This window comes from Gopherus evgoodei, unplaced genomic scaffold, assembly GCF_007399415.2.
Source record: "Gopherus evgoodei ecotype Sinaloan lineage unplaced genomic scaffold, rGopEvg1_v1.p scaffold_31_arrow_ctg1, whole genome shotgun sequence".
Classification (NCBI taxonomy): Eukaryota; Metazoa; Chordata; order Testudines; family Testudinidae; genus Gopherus; species Gopherus evgoodei.
Window position 1 is genome coordinate 5,548,314 of NW_022059983.1, and position 17,406 is coordinate 5,565,719.

The window sequence follows — 17,406 nt, forward strand, 5'->3', positions numbered from 1 at the left end:
TGGGGGTGTGGATGTGGGGGGGGGGAGCCATAGCCAAGGGGGGCAGGAAGGGGTGAAGATCCCAAGGGAGAAGGGGCTGCACGGTGTGGAGGGAAGGGGCCTGGAGTAGAATTGGCTGAGGGTGCATGGTGGGCGGTGGGGATCCCAGCACAGGGCTGAGTTGGGGGAGGGGCTGGAGGGCAGGGCTGGGGAGCCCAGGGGTGAAGATCCCAGCAAAGGGGGCTGGGGTCCGGCGTGGAGGCACTGGGGGGGGTCACTCACAGCCGACATGGAGCCAGACGGTTCTGCGGGTGGAAGGTCCCCATGGTGGCCTCTGGTGACGGTGCAGACGAGCTCTTTGCCATGGTCCCCCGGGCCGGGCGTGAAGCTGAGCGCGGAGCTGTGGGCCCAGGTGCCATTCGCCAGCAGGGCTGAGATGTCCCTGGCTGTGTCGTTGAACGGCCCCGTCCAAGTGACTTGGGGAGGGGGCCCGGAGCAGCGCCCAGGGGCCGTGCAGGTCACAGTCACCGGCTCCCCAGCCAGCAGCATCCCTGGCAGCCCCCACGCCGGCGAGATCTGGATCTCTGGCTCCTCCATCAGCCCTGAGACACGGGGAGAGGGGAGAGTGACATGAGGAGAGGGGAGAGAATCACTCAGGGACACGGGGCCTTTCCCTCCTAGGGGCTCGGCTCCAATCCGTCCCCAGGGTGGGGACTGGCTGGTCCAGGGGGGCTGATGAGCTGTGACTGCAGCTGCTCTTACCTGGCACAGAGATCGTGAGATTAAGGTCAGTGCGATATTAACTGGATAGGTAACTGTATTTCAATGATCCTTTCTCGATTCTAAGGAAATATCTCCCCGTATCCGTCCATTGGGCGTCGCTGATTTGCAAGGAGCAGTCGCCGTGCACTAGATTCTCCACCAGCTGGAACCGGCCCTTGGTCTCCTGCGACACCCCCCAGCTGGGGTCATTGCTGGCCATGGGCGGATTCTGGCCCACAGTGGCCGGATCCTTGTACCGGTATCTGTAGAGCCGGGCTCGGGGATTGTCGGTGTCGTACGAGGCTGGGAACGTGAAGGTGCAGGGGATGAGAATGCACAGACCCTCCTGCACTCACACCGACTGCAGCACCGTCAGGGTAAATCTGGGCAGCTGGGACAGGGATCCTGCAGGGGATGGGGAGGGATCAACGTGGGGCCCATAGAGAGCAGAGACCAACCCTGAGCTCCCCCCACAGCTCTGCCGATGCCCCTCACTCCCGACCTGCAGCCCATCCATCAAGCCCCCGTCCGCTCCCTTTTGCTCGGTGCCCCCTAGCACTGCACTGGGGCACTGGGCTCCCCTCCCCCTCTGGCCAGTCTCCTTTCCAAGGCCTGGGACAGACCTGGCCCCGCTTATCACAGGTTCTGCCCTTCCCCCTGCACTGGGGCTGCAGGTGCTTCTTACTTACCCCTCCAGAGCAGGGCAAGGATCAGGAGCCTCAGCATGGCTGCATGGGGGGCAGGAGCCCCTGCTTTCCAGTGGGAGCCCTGAGCTGGGAGCTCCTGTTCTCCGGCATCCTGCTGTGGTGACAGGGCTCTGCCCACGGCTGGAGCTTCCGGCTGGGACAGACCTAGAGACAGACGGGGGTGAGAAGTGTGAGAGCAGAGGCTGTGGGGAGGGACAGATCTGCCTTGGGGACCATCAGTGCTGGTGGGCTCTGCAGGGGGCTGATCTGGGGCTGATCTGGGGCTTCTGGCAGAGCAGTGATCCTCCAAATCACCAGACAGTCCCAAGAGATCGTGGGCTAAAAAAATCCTTATATTGGTGAAAAAACAGAGATTTTCTGTAAGAATCAGCAGATCAGCCACAAAATCCTGAGCTGGTGACAGACGATGGTCCAAAGGCAGCGCTGCTCCGTGACTGTTTGCTTCATCTTCCCACAAAAAACCAACATGTGAGCGGGAAGGGTCCACGGACAACAAAGAGGAAAGGCTGCAGATCGGGATAAGTAAAGAACACGTCAGAGATGTTCTGACCAATTTGAATGAATTCAGATCAGTGGGTCGGGACGCTGTTCAACCCAGGGGGCTGAAGAAATTAGTTGGAGCTACTGGCAATAATATTTGAAAACTCATGGATGCCAGGAAAGGTCCCAGAAGACGGGGCAAGGGCTAACAGAGTGTCTATCTTTAAAAGGGGAAAAAGATGGAGCCGGGGAACTATAGACCAGTCAGCCTGACCTCGACACCTCGAAAGCTACTACAGCAATGTATAAAACCTTCAATTTGTGAGGCCGAAGGGGTGATCACCAGCATGGATTTACCAAGAACAAATCCTGCCAAACCAGCTTGGTTTCCTTCTTTGATGAGGTAACAGGTTGGGGACTGGGGGAAAGCGGTGGACATATCATACCTGGACTTCAGCAAGGCTTTTAACACAGTCCCACATGACATTCTCATACGTAAGCTGGAGAAGACTTCTGACAGAACTCAAATGTGAAATTGCAGAACTACTAACTGTGTTATGTAACATATCATTTAAATCAGCTTCTGTACCGGATGACTGGAGGAGAGCTATTGTGACATCAATTTTTAAAAAAGGCTCCAGAGGTGATCCCGGCAACTAGAGGCCACTAAGACTCACTTCAGTTCCCGGCAAACTGGTTGAAACTCAGAAGGGAATTATCAGATGCAGAGATGAACATGATATGATGGGGAAGAGTCAATGAGCTTTATGTAAAGGGAAATTATCCCTCACCAATCTACTAAAATTTTGGAAGGAATCAACAAGCATATAAAATGATGGGGTCTAAATTAGCTGGTACCACTCAAGAAAGAGATCTTGGAGTCATTGTGGAGAGTTCTCTGAAAACATCCACTCGATGTGAAGCAGCCGTCAAAAAAAAATGAACAGAATGTCAGGAATCATTAAGAAAGGGATAGATAATAAGATAGAAAATATCACATTGACTCTATCTAAATCCATGGTACGCCAACATTTTCAGTACTGAGTGCAGTTCTGGTGGCTCTATCTCAAATTGGAATTCGAAAAGATTCAGAAAAGGGCAACAAAAATTATTAGGGTATGGAACGGCTTCTATACGGGGAGAGATTAATAAGACTGAGACTGTTCAACCTGGAAAAGAGACGACTAAGGGGGATACGATAGAGCTCTGTAAAATCATTTCGACTTCCCCTGCGGCGATCTTTTTGTCTAGGAAGAAAGTCCCTTCTTGCAGCTTCTTAAAGAGGCCAGTGATCGGAAAGATGCCTGTGTCATGCACCTTTCTGGACCAGCCTGCATTAATGTCTGTGAAATGCCCATGGTGATCCACAAGTACCTGGAGAACCATAGAGAAATATCCCCTTGCAATTAATGTACCTGGCGGCTAGGTGGTCTGGTGCCAGAATAGGAATGTGTGTGCCATCTATCACCCTCCGCAGTTAGGGAAGCCCATTTGTACAAAGCCATCCACAATGTTACACAAGTTGCCCAGCGTCACGGTGTTTCGGAGCAGGATGCGATTAATGGCCCTGCAGACTTCCATCAACACGAGTCCAACGGTCTACTTTCCCACTCCAAACTGGTTAGCGACAGATCGGTAGCAGTCTGGAGTAGCCACCTTCCACAGTGCGATCGCCACACACTTTCGCAATGACAGGGCAGCTCTCATTGTCATGTCCTTGCGCTGCAGGGCTGAGGCAAGCTCATCACACACTCCCATGAATGTGGCTTTCCTCATGCAAAAGTTCTGCAGCCACTGCTTGTCATCCCGGACATGCATCACAATATGTTCCCACTGCTAAGTGCTTGTTTCCCAAGCCCCAAAGTGGCCTTCCACTGTGGTCAGCACCTCCATGAATGCCACAAACAATCTCATGTCATAGCTAGTACGCATGGCAAGATCAATGTCGCACTCCTAGTGCCTTTGTAGTTTAAGGAATAACTCCACTGCCATGCATGACATGTTGGTCAGAGCGAGCAGCATTCTTGTCAACAGTTCAGCTCCATTCCTGCAGCCCAAAGAGGCAGGGTGCGCAGGACACAAACCGTTGAAAGATGGCACCAAATGCAGACGGAAGTACAGGGATTGCTGGAATGCGAAGCAATGCATCATGGGGCGTTGGGACAGGACCCAGGATGCTACACGACCCCATCCACCTTCCCACAAGTCGTAGCAGTAGAAGAGAAAGGGGTGCTCTGTGGGATAGCTGCCCAGAGTGCACCGTTCCGAATACCACTGCAATGCTGCAAGTGTGAACATGCTATTGTGCAGGCAGCTGACAGTGTGAACACACAACAGCGGTTTGCCTTCAGTGCTCTCTGAGCGGTGCTGAACTGCCGGCACGTTGCCAGCATAGACGTGCCCTTAGAAAAACAGCTCTTCTTGGTTTAGCAATTGCGAATGACAGAGAATCCACCAGGGCCCTTGGTAAGTTGTCCCAATGGTTAACCATTTCTACCTCCTTTCCAGTCTGAATCTGTCTAGCTTCAACTTCCAGCCACTGGATGGTGTTAGGCAACCGCTGGGGTAGGCAACCTATGGCACATGTGCCGAAGGCAGCACGCGAGCTGATTTTCAAAGCTATTCACCCTGCCCGGGTCCTGGTGGCTCTGCATTTTAATTTAATTTAAATTAAGCTTCTTAAACATTTTAAAAAATGTATTTATTTTACATACAACAATAGTTTAGTTCTATACTATAGACTTATAAAAAGAGACCTTCTAACAAACGTTAAGATGTATGACTGGCATGCGACACCTTAAATTAGAGTGAATAAATGAAGACTCTGCACAGCACGTCCGTGCTAGTCTCTCCTCTGCGAGACTGAAGAGCCTGTTATTGTGTATTTGTTCCCTACATGGGTATTTATAAACCAGGATCAAGTCACTCCTGAACCTGGTCTTTGTTAAGCTCAACAGCTGGAGCTCCCAGAGTTTCTCACCCTGAGGCAGGTTTTCTAACTGTTTAGTCAGTCTCCTGCCTCCTCCTGAGCCCTCCCCGATGGGTCAACATCCTTCTGGAACTGCAGGCACCAGAACTGGACACAGGACCCCAGCAGCGGTCGCACCAGGGCCAGATCCAGAGGGAAAATCACCTCCCCGCTCTGACTCCAGAGCCCACTGTTGATGTACCCAGGACGGCCGCAGCATCGCACCAGGAGCTCATGTTCAGCTACTCAGCCCCGAATTGTTGTCAGGGTCCCTGCTGCCCAGGAGAGCGTCCCGCGTCCTGTGAGTCCGACTGGCACCCTGTGTTCCTAGATGTACATGTTGAAATTGTTTGCTTGTGCCCAGTTTAGCAAGCGACCCGGAGTGCTCTGCAGCAGTAACCTGGCCTCCTCATTATCTGCCACTCCCCCTACCTGTGTGTCATCTGCAAACTTGATCAGGGCTGATTTTATGTTGTCTTCAAGGTCGTAGAAAAAGGTATTAACAAGCATTGGGCCAAGGACAGTTCCCTGAGGGATCCCCCTGGAAACACGCACTTGCTGCTGATTCCCTGGTGACAGTTACCTCTGGAGATCTAGCAGTTAGCCAGTTTTGAATCTGGGTCATGGTAATTTTGTATCCTCCTAGTTTTTGAATCAAAATGTTGGGTGGTGCCAAGTGAAACTCCCTATGGATGGCGATGGACATTCCATCCTCATCATTGTCTTTAGAAAGTGTGAAAATCAGGAAGGAGGACTAGTAAGGCCCTATGAAACCCTGGCTGAGCTCAGGGTCCCATTGTGCCGGGCACTGCACAGATACAGACAGAGATAGGCCCTGCGCCAGATGAGATTGGGTCCCCAGCGTGCTGGGGATTTTCATAGTGGTTTACATGACTGCTGCATGTGTGCCTCAGTTTCCTTGTGTACTGAGTGTTTAATGAGGTGGTGGGAGAGGGTTCGTTGTTGATGAGGGCCAGGTGTCACCTCACCTAGCAGCCAGGACCCCGAACAATGGCCTGGAGATGGGAGACTCTAGCAACTGGTGACCAGAAGCACCCCCCCCCTCCACACTCCCAGCTTGAAAGGCAGCTAGTTCTGGGCAATGGAGGTGTCATGGAGTCCCCAGGCGATGCTCTGAAACTGCTCCCCACAAAGCCAGGCAGGACTCTGGGGAGCCTCCTCTCCCTTGGAGCAGACTGTCTGCAGGGCAAGAAGCTCACACGTCTTCAGCTCCTGGGTCTCTCCTTGGAGCATTCAGCATATGCCCCTCCGTGCGCTTCCCACAGTGAGTCCCCCCCAGGCGGGGTCCTGGGGAAGCCATAGTGTCCTGCACCCCCACTTTGCAGTCAGACGTGACTCTCAGCCAGCCAGTAAAACAGAGGTTTATTTAGATGGCAGGGACACAGTCCAAAACACGTCTTGCCGGTACAGACAACAGGACCCCCTTTAGTTAGGTCCATCTGGGGCCCCAGGGAGGCCACAGCCCCGTCGGGGTTCCCCTCCGTTTCCCAGCCAGCTTCCAAACTGAAAACTCCCCCCAGCCTCTCACTCAGCCTCCCCCCAGCTCCTCCCCCAGTCTTCGTGTCCTTTGTCCAGTGTCCCGGGCAGAGGTGTCACCTGGCCTCCAACCCGCCTCCTGTGTCCTCAGGTTACATGCTCAGGTGTCCTCCCTTCCCCAATGCAGCCAGTCCCAGCTCCCCTGCAACCTTCCCAGGTCAATACTCCCCATTCCCCATTCACATAACAGCCCGAACATTCCCACTTCCTCACAGGAGGACAGTGGGCTGAGCAGAGAGAACCCCGTGAGGTGTTTACCTGGGATGGAGAACAAAGGACACAGAGGACAGGGGAGGAGATGTTGGGGCCAGTGATATAGGAGTCCCAGCTGCAAGGAGGGGGCTTCTGGGCTGGGGAGAGCAGCCAGAGCCCACCTGGATATGGGAGAGACCCAGATAGCCTGTCCTGAGGGAGGCCAGGCCTGTGGCCCTGAGAGGCTCCTGCGCTGGGTTCAGATGTTCAATAAAGCTCCTGTGTTACGCTGAATGAGAGTCACTGCAGGGTGGAGACTGGGGGCTGTTGCTCCGTCTGGGGGTGGAGGCCCTGGGGGGCCATAATGAGGGGACTCCCTGAGGGGGCCCACGGCAGAGACAGGCCAGCTCAGAGGGAGTTAGGGTGCAGGAGGGCATGCAGGGTTGGGGTGCAGGGTCTGGGAGGGAATTAGGGTGCAGGAGGGTGCTCAGGATGGGGTCCGGAAGGGAGTGAGGGTGCGGGAGGAGGTTCAGGGCTGGAGGTGCGGGGTTTGGGAGGAAGTTAAGATGCGGGAGGGGGTTAGGGTACGGTAGGGTGCTCAGGGTGCAGGAGGGTGCTCAGGGTGGTGGTGCAGGGCCTGGGAGGGAGTTAGGGTGCAAGACGGCACTTAGGGTGGGGGTGTGGGGTCTGGTAGGGAGTTAGGATGTGGGAGGGGGTTCAGGGTGGGGGTGTGGGGTCTGGGAGGGTGTTAGGATGTGGAAGGGGGTTCAGGGTGGGGGGCAGGGTCTGGGAGGGTGTTAGGATGCGGAAGGGGGTTCAGGGTGGTGGTGCAGGGTCTGGGAGGGAATTAGGATGCGGGAGGGGGCTCAGGGTGGGGGTGTGGGGTCTGGGAGGGTGTTAGGATGTGGAAGGGGGTTCAGGGTGGGGGGCAGGGTCTGGGAGGGTGTTAGGATGCGGAAGGGGGTTCAGGGTGGTGGTGCAGGGTCTGGGAGGGAATTAGGATGCGGGAGGGGGCTCAGGGTGGGGGTGTGGGGTCTGGGAGGGAGTTAGGATGCGGGAGGGGGCTCAGAGTGGCGGTGCAGGGTCTGAGAGGGAATTAGGATGTGGGAGGGGGCTCAGGGTGGCGGTGTGGAGTCTGGGAGGGAATTCGGATGCGAGAGGGGGCTCAGGGTGGGGGCGGGGTCTGGGAGGGAGTTAGGATGCAGGAGGGGGCTCAGGGTGGCGGTGTGGGGTCTGGGAGGGAATTAGGATGCGAGAAGGGGCTCAGGGTGGGGGCGGGGTCTGGGAGGGTGTTAGGATGCGGGAGGGGCTCAGGGTGGGGGTGCAGGAGGAGATTCAGGGCTGTGGGTGCAGGGCCTGGGAGGAAGTTAGGGTGCAGGAGGGCGCTCAGGGTGGGGGTATGGGATCTGGGAGGGAATTAGGGTGCGGGAGGGGGCTCAGGGTGGTGGTGCAGGGTCTGGGAGGGAATTAGGATGTGGGAGGGGGTTCAGGGTGGTGGTGCAGGGTCTGGGAGGGAATTAGGATGCGGGAGGGGGCTCCAGGCTGAGGCAGGCAGGAGGTGCAGAGCACTTACCTGGGGCAGCTGCTGTTTGGTGCAGGGGGTGTGCAGGTGGCTCTGTGCAGCGCCGTGCCGCCCCCCCATGGCCGTGATTCTGGGATCCACCCCCCAGCAGGCAGGGCACTTGGAATGCAGGGGCTTTAGGTGCTGCAAGTCCCTGGGCTAAGGGGGTCCCGGGCCCTGGCCTGCAGCTCTGAAGCCCCTTTTGGAAAGTGGCCCTGAGTCCTCCGGCCCAGGGCAGAGCAGGGGCAGCTGCACAGCCAGCGGCCAGAGAGAAGTGGCACTTCCCCTTCAAACGGCCGCTTCTCTCCCTCCGGCTTTGAAGGAGAAACAGTGGGAGGCAGGGAGGAAGGGGGGGAGGCGGAGAAGAGTAACTTGTAAAGTCCCCCAAACCCCGTTAGAAGGGAGCGTGGTGCACACAGCTTTACAGGAGCACGTTCCCTAAGGGAGCAGCGACGTAACTTGGAAAAAACGGTGAGCGGGAGGATGTTAAGTGAGGAGAAACTGAATAGGCTCCTATTACCCCCACCCCCTCTCCTGATTTTTCACACCTACTGTCTGGTCATCCCAGCTCCCGCCAGCTGCTGCCCCTGAGTGTGACCATCCTGCCCATCTGTGAAGCGAGTGGGTGAGGGCTCAGGCAAGGTAGAAGAGAGACTCTCTGGGGCTGGGGGGTGAGAGGCTCTTTCCCCCGGGGGCAGTGGGGTTTGGGAGGGGGCAGGCTTTGGTACCTGGCTGCAGGGGACTCTGGGATACCACCCCACAATGCAGCACTCCAGCCTCTCCAAGGCCTACTTGACTGCCCAGAGTCTGGGGCGGAGCAGGGATTTGCACCCAGGTTTCCAACTCAGGGCTGACCCCTTGCTGCATTTCCCTCTCACTTTGACCCCCTCCCTCACTGGGCAGGCTGGAGACGCCCAGCCTAGGCCCATGGCACGAGGGGGCTATTTCAGCCGGACCTCGGAATATTCCGTGGCGGGGGCCTCCGCAGGCTCCCCCCGTTTGTGCTGCAGCTTGGAGAAGTCAATGGTGGCATAATGCAGCTCGTCCGGTTCCCTGGGGCCTAGTGGGGAATGGGCTGCTGCAGCCCCGTCCTGAACGTCTTTGTCTGGAGTCTTGTGATCCTGAGTGAGAAGCAAGGCAGAGACACCAAGCAGAGACTTGCATCTACCCTGCTGAGCTGATTGCTTGGGCTGCCCCAGACTCGTTTCCCCCACCCTCCATGCAAATGCATTTACTGCACTGGGCGTGCACTAGCAAGAGACGTGGGATTGGATGTGTTACACACTCTGCACACATGAGCCGTTCCCATGCCAGCACCAGCTCGGTCAATGCATTCACTGCCTCAGCTGCACAGGACACGCATTAGCAAGATGCATGGGGTGCATTTCATGCACCACACATGCAGGATTTCATCCCATGCATCTCATCACAGAACATGTTCAGGAAATGTATTGACTGGATTTCATGCTCCGAGCATGCATGAACTGATCTCATGCATCTTGGGGCACCCTGCATACACTGTCTGATGACAAGCACCTGATGCCACAGCAGGCAGCTGCAGAAATGCATTTCTTGCCAAGCTGATGCATTTGGGAGATGCCCAGGGATTAGCAGCATTGCAGCCCCAATCTAATCCCGTGCACTTTGAGAAGGCACGTGAATGCATTTGCTGCATGTCCTCCCCTCTGAGCAAGGCCTGAGAGATGAGGTGCATTTTCTGCATGCAGGAGCCGATCCCACACTGTTCGGGGAGCCCAGACTGGTGGCAGGGGTGCATTTCTTGCACTAGGCATGCATGGGGTTGTTGGGTGCCCTGGTGAAAGCCTGGCTTATAGTCCTTCATTCATTAAGGGGGTAGGAAAGCAGGGGGAGGGAGGAGGAGAAATGGAGGGGGGCAGAGACGGGGGGGGAAGGGCAGGTGGGCTTGGTCCCCTGCTCCCCCCAGGTACATACCATGGGGATGGTGGTGACGTTACTGTAGATCAGGCTGGCGTCGTCGGCTGTGTGCTCGGCCTGACTCCCATTAGCCATGTCCCCGGCCTCAGCGCTGGGGAGCGCCGGCTCCCGGCCCCGCAGCCTGTGGGGAGATGGATCAGAATGGACTCATGAGACCGTGGCAGGGTTAGACTAGCCCCATGCGGAGGGAGGAAGGTGGCAGCCCAGTATGAGAGTCTAGAGCGCAGGGGACTGGTTAGGCCAGGGAGAGCGGCTAGGTGGGGGATCTGACTGGGGGGAGGGCTGCAGGGGGGCTGGAAAAGCCCAGGGGTGATGGCAGGGGATGTCAGTGGGATCTGGGAGGGGCAGCTGGGGGGCGGGGCAGGAGGCATCAGACTCACTTGATCACACAGAGCCCGAGAAGGAAGAAGGCGACAGCGACCCCCAGCCCACAGGCCACCCCGACACCCAGCAGCTTGCCAGCCTCCTCCGCACCTGCGAAAACACACAGCACGGGGCACAGCTGGGAGAGAGCCCCGGAGCAACGCTCCCTCTAATTTCTGACAGGCCGTGTGCTCAAAAAATGTCCTCTGTGCAAATTATTGTGCTTCTGTGCACATTTTTGTGTGTGCGGTGTTTCGCCATGTGCGTGGGGTTTAGGATCTGTGTGCGCACAAACACACACAGCATAGAGAGAACAGTGCCCAGGAGTCCTGGCTTCCAGCCCTGTGCTCTTACCACTAGACTCCACTGCCCTCCCAGGTCTGTGGATAGTATCTAGAAGTCCTGGTTCCCAACTCCCCTGCTTCCAGCACCCAGACCCCACTCTTCGTCCAGGGCTGGGGAGAGAACCCAGGAGTCCTGGCTCTCTCCCTGAGCCGGGGACAGAACCTAGGAGTCCAAGTGTCTCACCTCTCTGCGGGGGGCTGAAGTCAAAGTGCAGGGCGGCGTAGGTCCCATGCCGGTTGGAGCCGAGGCAGAAGATCCGGGGTCCCCCATCCCCGCTCCCCATCCAGTTCAGGGTGCTGACAGCCTCATCCCCCTGGGCCCATGAGCTGACCTGCAGGGCCCCCCGTGAGCTGTTCCCAGCCAGGGGCTCCCCATCCACCTGCCAGTGGAGCTGGGGTGGGGGATGGGAGCGCAGGGAGCAGCTGCAGCTGACGCTGAGCCCCTGGCGCTGGCAAGACGAGTTCAGCCCAGTCCCCGGCCGGGGGCTGTCTGGAGAGAGCAGGAGACACAGCGACAAATTAATAGTCAGAGAGAGAAACCCGGGGCAGGGAGTCCCATAGATTAAACCTGCTGATATCTAGTGGCAGGGAGTCCTGTGGGTTCTTCTGCCCTGGGGTGTCTCTTTGGTCGGCCCCTGGGCACTGATCTGGCCCCATCCTCGGCCAGCTGCACTTCACACCAACCCACCTGCTTCTCCGCCCTCAGCCTGGGCGCTCACGGCCCTTGTAGACGGCCCAGGAGTCTGTTCAAGCCTCAGCTGCCCCCCTGGGGGCTGCCCCTGAAGTAGCTCATTAACTATGGCATGGCGGGGGTGGGGGGGTTGCACTGTCTCTCTTTACAGGGGCTGGACACCCTGTGACACCTGCTAGTACTCAGTGGCGAGGAGTCCCACGGATTAACACTGCTACTCTCCAGGGTCAGCGTCCTAGAGGTTAACCGCACTCACACTCGACGAGCAGCTGGAACGTCCCCTGGGCAGAGCTCTCCTTGTTCTGGGCCCAGCACCTGTACAGCCCCCCGTCCTCGGCCGTCACGTTGGGCAGCTCCAGCCGCAGCTGATTCTCCCCCACGGGGCAGGTGCCCTCGACGGCTCGGCCCCCCTTCACCCAGCCCAGCACAGCGGGGGGGTTGCTGGCGACAGAGCAGACGAACCGCAGGGAGTCGCCCTCCCGGGCCGTGAGCTGTGACCCGTTCACCACCAGGGTGCCAGGATCTGGGAATAGAAATAACACAGAGCCACTCGCACCCTGAGCCAGCCAGTCCCTGCCCGGGAACTGGATCAGGGCCAGCGCCCCCTAGAGGGGAAAGGTCCCGTGCCCCACTCCTTGCCCCCTAGCAATACCTTGGAATAACTGGGGGTCGCTCCTGTTAGCTCTGGAGACGGTGATTTGCAGCGTCTTCTCTAGAGCTGAAATACCCACGGCAACGTATTAGATTGGAGAGAGCCCCCCACTGACCCCCTGATCCGCAGCCCAGCACCTGATCCCCCACCTCCCCTGCAGCCCAGCGCCCCCATGGATCCACCACCTGCCCCCTGCAGCCCAGCGCCCCCTACTGACCCCCACCTTGCTCCATGCAGCCTAGCACCCCCTAATAACCCCCTGAAGCACAGTGCCCCCTACTGACCACCCTCCCCCTGCAGCCCAGCGCCCCCTACTGACTCCCGCCTTGCTCCATGCAGCCTAGTGCCCCCTAATAACCCCCTGCTAACCCCCTGAAGCCCAGCGCCCCCTACTGACCCCCGCCTTGCTCCATGCAGCCTAGCGCCCCCTACTAACCCCCTGAAGCACAGTGCCCCCTACTGACCACCCTCCCCCTGCAGCCCAGCGCCCCCTACTGACCCCCGCCTTGCTCCATGCAGCCTAGCGCCCCCTAATAACCCCCTGAAGCACAGTGCCCCCTACTGACCACCCTCCCCCTGCAGCCCAGCGCCCCCTACTGACTCCTGCCTTGCTCCATGCAGCCTAGTGCCCCCTAATAACCCCCTGCTAACCCCCTGAAGCCCAGCGCCCCCTACTGACCCCCGCCTTGCTCCATGCAGCCTAGCGCCCCCTAATAACCCCCTGAAGCACAGTGCCCCCTACTGACCACCCTCCCCCTGCAGCCCAGCGCCCCCTACTGACTCCTGCCTTGCTCCATGCAGCCTAGTGCCCCCTACTAACCCCCTGCTAACCCTCTGAAGCACAGCGCCCCCTACTGACCCCCGCCTTGCTCCATGCAGCCTAGTGCCCCCTAATAACCCCCTGCTAACCCCCTGAAGCACAGCGCCCCCTACTGACCCCCGCCTTGCTCCATGCAGCCTAGTGCCCCCTAATAACCCCCTGCTAACCCCCTGAAGCACAGCGCCCCCTACTGACCCCCGCCTTGCTCCATGCAGCCTAGTGCCCCCTAATAACCTCCTGCTAACCCCCTGAAGCACAGCGCCCCCTACTGACCACCTGCCCCCTGCAGTCCAGTGCCCTCCACTAAGGCCCTCTGTGTGGCACAGCACCCCCTAGAGCCTTACTCTGCACGTGCACACGCAGGGTCCGGCTGGCCGACCCAAAGGGATTCTTTGCCCAGCACCGATACTCCCCAGCATCCCCTCTGCTGAGATTCAATAGCTCCAGATGCCCAGCCCGTCCCTGGCTGGGGCTCAGGGACTCGTTCCCCTTCGCCCAGCTCAGGGCAGCCTCGGGTCTGTTCCCAGCCTCACAGCCCAGACTCAGGGAGTCGCCCTCCCAGGTCTCCAGAGACACGACGTCGTCCTCAGCTCCCGACACTTCCAGCACTGAAAGACATAAGCAGGCAGGTTAGGCCCCCTCCAGAGATCCTCCACCAAGGTGCCACAATACAGCCACCTCTGGGGTGGGGTGCGGGAGCTGGTTATACAGGGACCCCTCGCCTGGTGTGGAGACATAGCCAGCTCTGGGGTGAGTGCACAATCCCGGTGCCTTTACGGCAGGTCTCTGCTGCAGAGATCGCCCCCTAACCCATCTCCTACTCACTGCCCAGTGCCCAATTATGCCACCCTGGGGTCTGGAGACAGAGGGAACCTGGCCCAATCATCACACCACCCTCCTCACAACTCTGCGGCTTTCTCAGGATCTCCCCTCCAGGCACAGAGCAGCCAAGCCCGGCTGATCGTGACTTGGAGGCACTCGCTGATTTCCGGGACTCGCAGCGTGGCCTCTCACCAGGGTGTCCATTCCTGGTCAGGGTCCCGGTGATGTTGGGGGTCCTGGGCGGATCTGTAACACAAACCAGACGGGGGGATCAGAGAAGCCTAGACATGGCGCCTCGCTATGAGCTCAGTTGGGGGACGGGAAAGTCCCTGAAGTGACACAAGACCCATGGGTGGGGAAAAGAAGTGACAGACCTGACTGAGTCCCACCCAAGAGGTGCCCGATGGAAACCAGGGTCACGCCGGGGAACCAGAACTGGGAAATGAGCAGGGGGTTGGATGAAGGGAAAGCAGACGGTATCAAGTGGAGTGTCCCAAGGGTCGGTCCTGTGGCCAATTTTGTTCAATATCTTCATTAATGATCTGGAGGATGGCATGGGCTGCACCCTCAGCAAGTTTGACGATGACACTAAACTGGGAGGAGTGGTTGATACGCTGGAGGGTAGGGATAGGATACAGAGGGACCAAGACAAATTAGAGGCTTGGGCCAAAAGAAACCTGATGAGGTTCAACAAGGGCAAGTGCAAAGTCCTGCACTTAGGATGGAAGAATCCCATGGACTGCTACAGACTAGGGACCAAGCAGCTAGGCAGCAGTTCTGCAGAAAGGATCTAGGGGTTACAGTGGATGAGAAGCTGGATATGAGTCGACAGTGTGCCCTCGTTGCCAAGAAGGCTCACGGCATTTTGGGCTGTATAAGTAGGAGCCAGCAGATCGAGGGACGTGATCATTCCCCTCTATTCAACATTGGTGAGGCCTCATCTGGAGTACTGGGTCCATTTTTGGGCCCCACACTACAAGAAGGATGTGGAAAGAGTCCAGCGGAGGGTAACAAAAATGATCAGGGGGCTGGAGCACATGACTCACGAGAAGAGGCTGAGGGAACTGGGATTGTTTAGTCTGCAGAAGAGAAGAATGAGGGGGGATTTGATAGCTGCTTTCAACTACCTGAAAGGGGGTTCCAAAGAGGATGGATCTAGACTGTTCTCAGTGGTACCTGATGACAGAACAAGGAGTAATGGTCTCAAGTTGCAGTGGGGGAGGTTTTGGCTGGATATTTTAGGAAACACTATTTCGCTAGGAGGGTGGTGAAGCACTGGAATGGGTTCCCTAGGGAGGGGGTGGGAATCTTCTTCCTTAGAGGTTTTTAAGGTCAGGTTTGACAAAGCCCTGGCTGGGATGATTTAGTTGGGGATTGGTCCTGCTTTGAGCAGAGGGTTGGACTAGATACCTCCTGAGGTCCCTTCCGACCCCGATATTCTACGATTTTATGATTCTATGACTTGTACATGTCCAGCTTTTCTAAATAGTCCTTAACCTGTTCTTTCACTACTGACGGGTTCCTCATCTCCTTCCTATACTGTGTTGCCCAGAGCAGCAGTTTAGGAGCTGACCTTGTCTATGAAGACCAAGGCAAAAAAAAATGCATTGAGTACTTCAGCTTTTTCCACATCCTCTGTCACTAGGTTGCCTCCTCCACGCTTTCCCTGATGTTCTTCTTGTTGCTAACATACCTGTAGAAACCCTTCTTGTTACCCTTCACATCCCTTGCTAGCTGCAACTCCCATTGTGCCTTGGTCTTCCTGAATACACCTCTGCATGCTCGAGCAATATTTTTATACGCCTCCCTAGTCATCTGTCCAATCAAAACCCAAGGGACCTAAACCGGTAGGTCAAAATTCGGCCTAATTGGCGTAGGCACTAACGAGGGGCCGGGCTGCTCCGGACTGGGTACTGGAGTGAGCATCATCATCTTGGTGCCACTGGCTGCCGGCGCCCTGGTGTTCAACGTCCTGCTCTCCAAATGTGTTGTCCCCAAGGCAGGCCAGAGTCAGGGGTCTAAATAACCCAGCTCCCACCCCAGTCCCAGCCACCACCAGGGACATCAGACACCCCCCTCGTGGGTCCTTTGCCTTCCTCCCTTGGTTCATCTCTCCCCAGCCCTCTCCCTTTGCCCCCGGCTTGGCCGGCCAGGCCTGAGTATTATGCAGCCCAGCTGTTCGGCTGCACTCAGAGGGGCATTTGAAAGCAATACCCGGAAGAGCCAGATGCTGGTACCGGCTGGCCAGGAATGCCAGGGTTTGTCCACTTTGCTGTCAAAGCCCCACAGCCTGGGTCTGTTGGGTCGGGCTTGTTTCCAACAAGGTCTGTGTAGACGTTTGGGGTCGGACTGGGGCCTGGGCTCAGACACGATGAGGGGGCGGGGCAGTGTCCTTCTAAATCTCCCTCCGGCTGACAGGAACAAGGACTGTCCTTATAGTGAAGCCTGATTTGATCGTTCACCTTGCAAGGGTGGCTGCTGATTTCCCCTCTACCCTGGATCTGCTGCGCGAGGGTCACAGGCCATTTAATGGGAGTTTGCCCTGGGGCAGGGCAGGCTGAGGTCTCTGGGCACCAACCCCGGAGCATGTTTAGAGCCAGACAGTGACTGGGTCCCATTAACACTCTGCCCCATATAGAGCATCCACCGATCCCGGCAGAAAGGGGAGGGGGGGAGGAGACGCGGTGGGACAGCCTGGGGGGATCTCAGGGGGAACTGGGGTGGCTGGTGTGTGTGGGGCAATCCTAGTAAGGGGGGACGGGAATGTGGGGGGGTGGATCAAAGCACAGGAGGATTCTGGGGGCAGGGCAGGTCGGGGGCAGAGAGGATCCCAGAAGAGAAGGACCTGGGTGTGTGGATGGGAGGGAGGAGCCATAGCCAAGGGGGGAAGGAAGGGGTGAAGATCCCAAGGGAGAAGGGGCTGCACGGTGTGGAGGGAAGGGGCCTGGAGTAGAATTGGCTGAGGGTGCATGGTGGGGGGTGGGGATCCCAGCAAAGGGCTGAGTTGGGGGAGGGGCTGGAGGGCAGGGCTGGGGATCCCAGGGGTGGGGATCCCAGCAGAGGGGGCTGGGATCCAGCGTGGAGGGGCTGGGGAGGTCACTCACAGCCGACGTGGAGCCGGACGGTTCTGCGGGTGGAAGGTCCCTGTGGTGGCCTGTAGGTGACGGTGCAGACGAGCTCTTCTCCGTGGTCCCCTGGGCCGGGCGTGAAGCTGAGTGCAGAGCTGTGGGCCCAGGTGCCGTTCGCCAGCTGGGCTGAGACGTCTCGGGCTGTGTCGCTGAACGGCCCCGTCCAGGTGACTCGGGGAGGGGGCCCGGAGCAGCGCCCAGGGGCCGTGCAGGTCACAGTCACCGGCTCCCCAGCCAGCAGAGTCCCTGGCAGCCCGTGCGCCGGCGAGATCTGGATCTCTGGCTCCTCCGTCAGCCCTGAGACACGGGGAGAGGGGAGAGAATCACTCAGGGACACGGGGCCTTTCCCCTCTAGGGCCGCAGCATTGATCTGGCCCCAGGTCAGGGACTGGCTGGCTCAGGGGGGCTGATCAGCGGTGACTGC

At 57.9% G+C, this 17,406-nt stretch overlaps 1 protein-coding gene across 7 annotated transcripts in view; it reads right to left on the reverse strand.

Moving 5' to 3' along the window:
• Positions 1 to 8,217: 8,217 nt before the first annotated feature.
• LOC115640471 (sialic acid-binding Ig-like lectin 13) overlaps positions 8,218 to 17,406 on the reverse strand; it is an 86,982-nt gene continuing 77,793 nt past the window's right edge. For 4 of the 7 annotated variants that reach the window (XM_030543244.1, XM_030543246.1, XM_030543247.1 and 1 more), the window contains 9 exons: positions 16,959 to 17,279; positions 14,047 to 14,100; positions 13,377 to 13,640; positions 12,213 to 12,278; positions 11,817 to 12,083; positions 11,054 to 11,359; positions 10,543 to 10,636; positions 10,160 to 10,283; positions 8,218 to 9,327 (listed from right to left, as the gene is read on the reverse strand). In XM_030543244.1, coding sequence (XP_030399104.1) covers positions 9,148 to 9,327; positions 10,160 to 10,283; positions 10,543 to 10,636; positions 11,054 to 11,359; positions 11,817 to 12,083; positions 12,213 to 12,278; positions 13,377 to 13,640; positions 14,047 to 14,100; positions 16,959 to 17,279 — 1,676 coding nt within the window. In that variant the 3' untranslated portion in view covers positions 8,218 to 9,147. The remainder of the gene's footprint in view (positions 9,328 to 10,159; positions 10,284 to 10,542; positions 10,637 to 11,053; positions 11,360 to 11,816; positions 12,084 to 12,212; positions 12,279 to 13,376; positions 13,641 to 14,046; positions 14,101 to 16,958; positions 17,280 to 17,406) is intronic. The other 3 variants (XM_030543248.1, XM_030543251.1, XM_030543250.1) reach the window with 3 other exon arrangements.